This window comes from Echinops telfairi, unplaced genomic scaffold (genome assembly GCF_000313985.2).
Source record: "Echinops telfairi isolate 266 unplaced genomic scaffold, ASM31398v2 ScPeMD7_22;HRSCAF=79, whole genome shotgun sequence".
NCBI lineage: Eukaryota > Metazoa > Chordata > Mammalia > Afrosoricida > Tenrecidae > Echinops > Echinops telfairi.
Genome location: NW_022103919.1, coordinates 5374588 through 5376940, shown reverse-complemented (window position 1 = coordinate 5376940; position 2353 = coordinate 5374588). Strand labels below are relative to the sequence as shown.

The 2353-nt window shown below is 56.6% G+C and overlaps 1 protein-coding gene across 1 annotated transcript in view; it reads right to left on the bottom strand.

Moving 5' to 3' along the window:
- Positions 1-2353, bottom strand: part of HMCN2 (hemicentin 2) — a 180999-nt gene that overhangs the window by 177575 nt on the left and 1071 nt on the right. The window contains exon 2 of the mRNA XM_013007377.2: positions 2165-2330. Coding sequence (XP_012862831.2) covers positions 2165-2330 — 166 coding nt within the window. The remainder of the gene's footprint in view (positions 1-2164; positions 2331-2353) is intronic.

The following is a 2353-nucleotide window of genomic DNA, read 5'->3' as shown; positions in this document are numbered from 1 at the left end:
GGGCTGAGGGACCCTTTGTCCTTGCTATATCCCCAACTCTCAGTGGCCAGCTCATGGCCAGCACCCAACAAATACCTGTTCATGTCCTTCAAACTTCGTGCCAATGCTTCATGCTCAGATAGCCTTCCATACGTCCCCTCTCTTGCTGGTGGAAGGCCAGGAGCTACACCTGAGACCCTTTCTGCTGACCTGTCCCCAACACGCTGCCAGTGCCTTGGCACATACCCTGCCCCTCATAGGGTCTGCACGCACGTGCTCAATACTCCCTGAAGTACCCCTCCTCCTCTGGACCTGGGTCTTTGAGGGAAGTAGTTTGGAGGATGAGATGAGAGGGGTTGGCATTTTGCTTCCTGGAGGCTGGGATGACAGGATGAGCCCCGAGAAGGTTCCAGATAAGGGAAAGGCTGGGAGATGAAAAGAGGCTTGGTGAAGCTGGCGACCAGAGGTGGGGGAAGCCCTCAGGAGCCTTGGCCTGGGTCTGGGGGCACCATGTCTGGCTCTGAAAGACGTACTCTACCTTGCAACTCAAGTATTTTAGAAACACATAAATCAGAAATTACATCACTGTAGCAGGTGGTCTTCGGTCAACCCATCGGTGTCTGAGCCTCCGTTCACACAACTCTAAGATTAGGAACAGACTCCCCACTAAGCATTTACCAACCTACTAGGTCCTCTGACCCTGTCCGCGATTATACATTTGACAAGAGCCTTTGCTTCCATCAGAAGGGGCTGTGGGGGTGGGAGAGGGTCAGATGGCAGCCACACCTAGAAGCAGATGTGTTGAAAAAAATATGAAAGCTTAGTAAGGGAGCGAACTAGATATGGTCCCTGCACTCCCTCGATGTAAGAATGCCCGGGAGAGCCCGAGAACAACGGAGAAAGTGGTGAAAGCAGTGGAGGCACAGAGAGTTAGGGATGTAAGGAGGAAGCACATCCCCCCCCCCACCTCCTCACAACAAGCTTCCCTGCCTACCCCCTGACACCACCCCCCAACCACAGCAGGATCTTGTTGTCCTGTTGATGTTCCTAGAAATCTTTTTCCAGACCTCTGGCTAATGGACTTGGGGCTACAGAGCTCTGGAGAGTCCAGACGTTCTGAAAGCGGGCGACCCTTAAGCCCCCCCTCACCACCACCACCACCACCGGGGGCAATAAGCACAGCTGAAGACTACACGGACCTTTACCTGCCCGCTGCAAATATCTGCCGTGACGTGGTGATTGGAAGGGCAGCCTCACGCCTGCAGCCGTGGGTCAGGGTGTCCTTTCTCAGCACAAGAACAGTGAACAGAACAATTTGGCCTGAGAACTGCAGAATGTGTACATGTACCTTTAAAACACTATCCCGGATCGAGGGGTGGGCAGACGGAGACATGCGGTAACGGAAACAGAGCAACCTATTAGGCTCAGATCTAGCAGGTGGGCATACAGATGTTCACTGTATTTGTGTGCGAGACAGAATTTTCTGTACAAGATAAAATCTTGGGTTGGGGGAGGCGGTCCTTCTAAACGCAAGAAGAAGGTTGGAAACCTCAAACACACGTTACGGTGGGATCTCCTAAGGACCCCTTCCAGGGCTGGGCCCCTCACTCTCTGCTGAAACGAAGGGGACTTCTCCAGGTTTGAAAGCAGGGGTGCTGCCTGCAGCAGATGGGCAGGGGCAAGGTGGGTAGGGCGTCTGTGCCACTGGGCAGGCAAAGGGGAAGGTACACCTGGGCAAAGAGGTGGGGTTAGGGCTTCAGTTTTCCCAGGAAGAGGTGAGGGGGCAAGAATGGGCAGGGTGAGCTGGCTCCCTCCGTGCCGCCCGTCTTGGACCCCCTGCGCTGCGTTGGAACTTTTCTGGGCTCCCAAGTCCCCGATGGAATTGGGACCTAGGTACTATTAACCGAAAGTAAACCAACACCAATCCTGCGAGCGCTCTCTTGCTAAGTCTCAGACAACACCTCCTTTCAACTTCTCTCCGGATTTCATAAAGGGGAAAGTGCGAGTTCTCTTGCTAAAGTCAGGCGGCCTGGGAATTGAGGGGTGCGGGAGAGAAGGGCTCCCCAGGAGGGAAGGGGCGGAGGCAAGACCTGCCCCCAAAGGGTCCCAGCAGGTCGGACCTGCGGAGAAGGCGCCCTGTGCGCGGTCGCAGGGGCTGGGTGAGTGGGGGTCTCGGGGACGCTACCTGGGTCGTGGAAGGGCACCAGCGCGTAGTTGGCGACGCGGGTGCGCACGCTCAGGCTACGCTCCAGGATGCGGGAGGCGCCGTCGATCACCTGCAGCAGGTCGTCCCACATGGAGCCGGTGACATCGAAGACGAAGGCCAGCGTGGCATCCCCGGGGGCCCGGGGCTGTGCGGGCTCGGGGGCGCCGG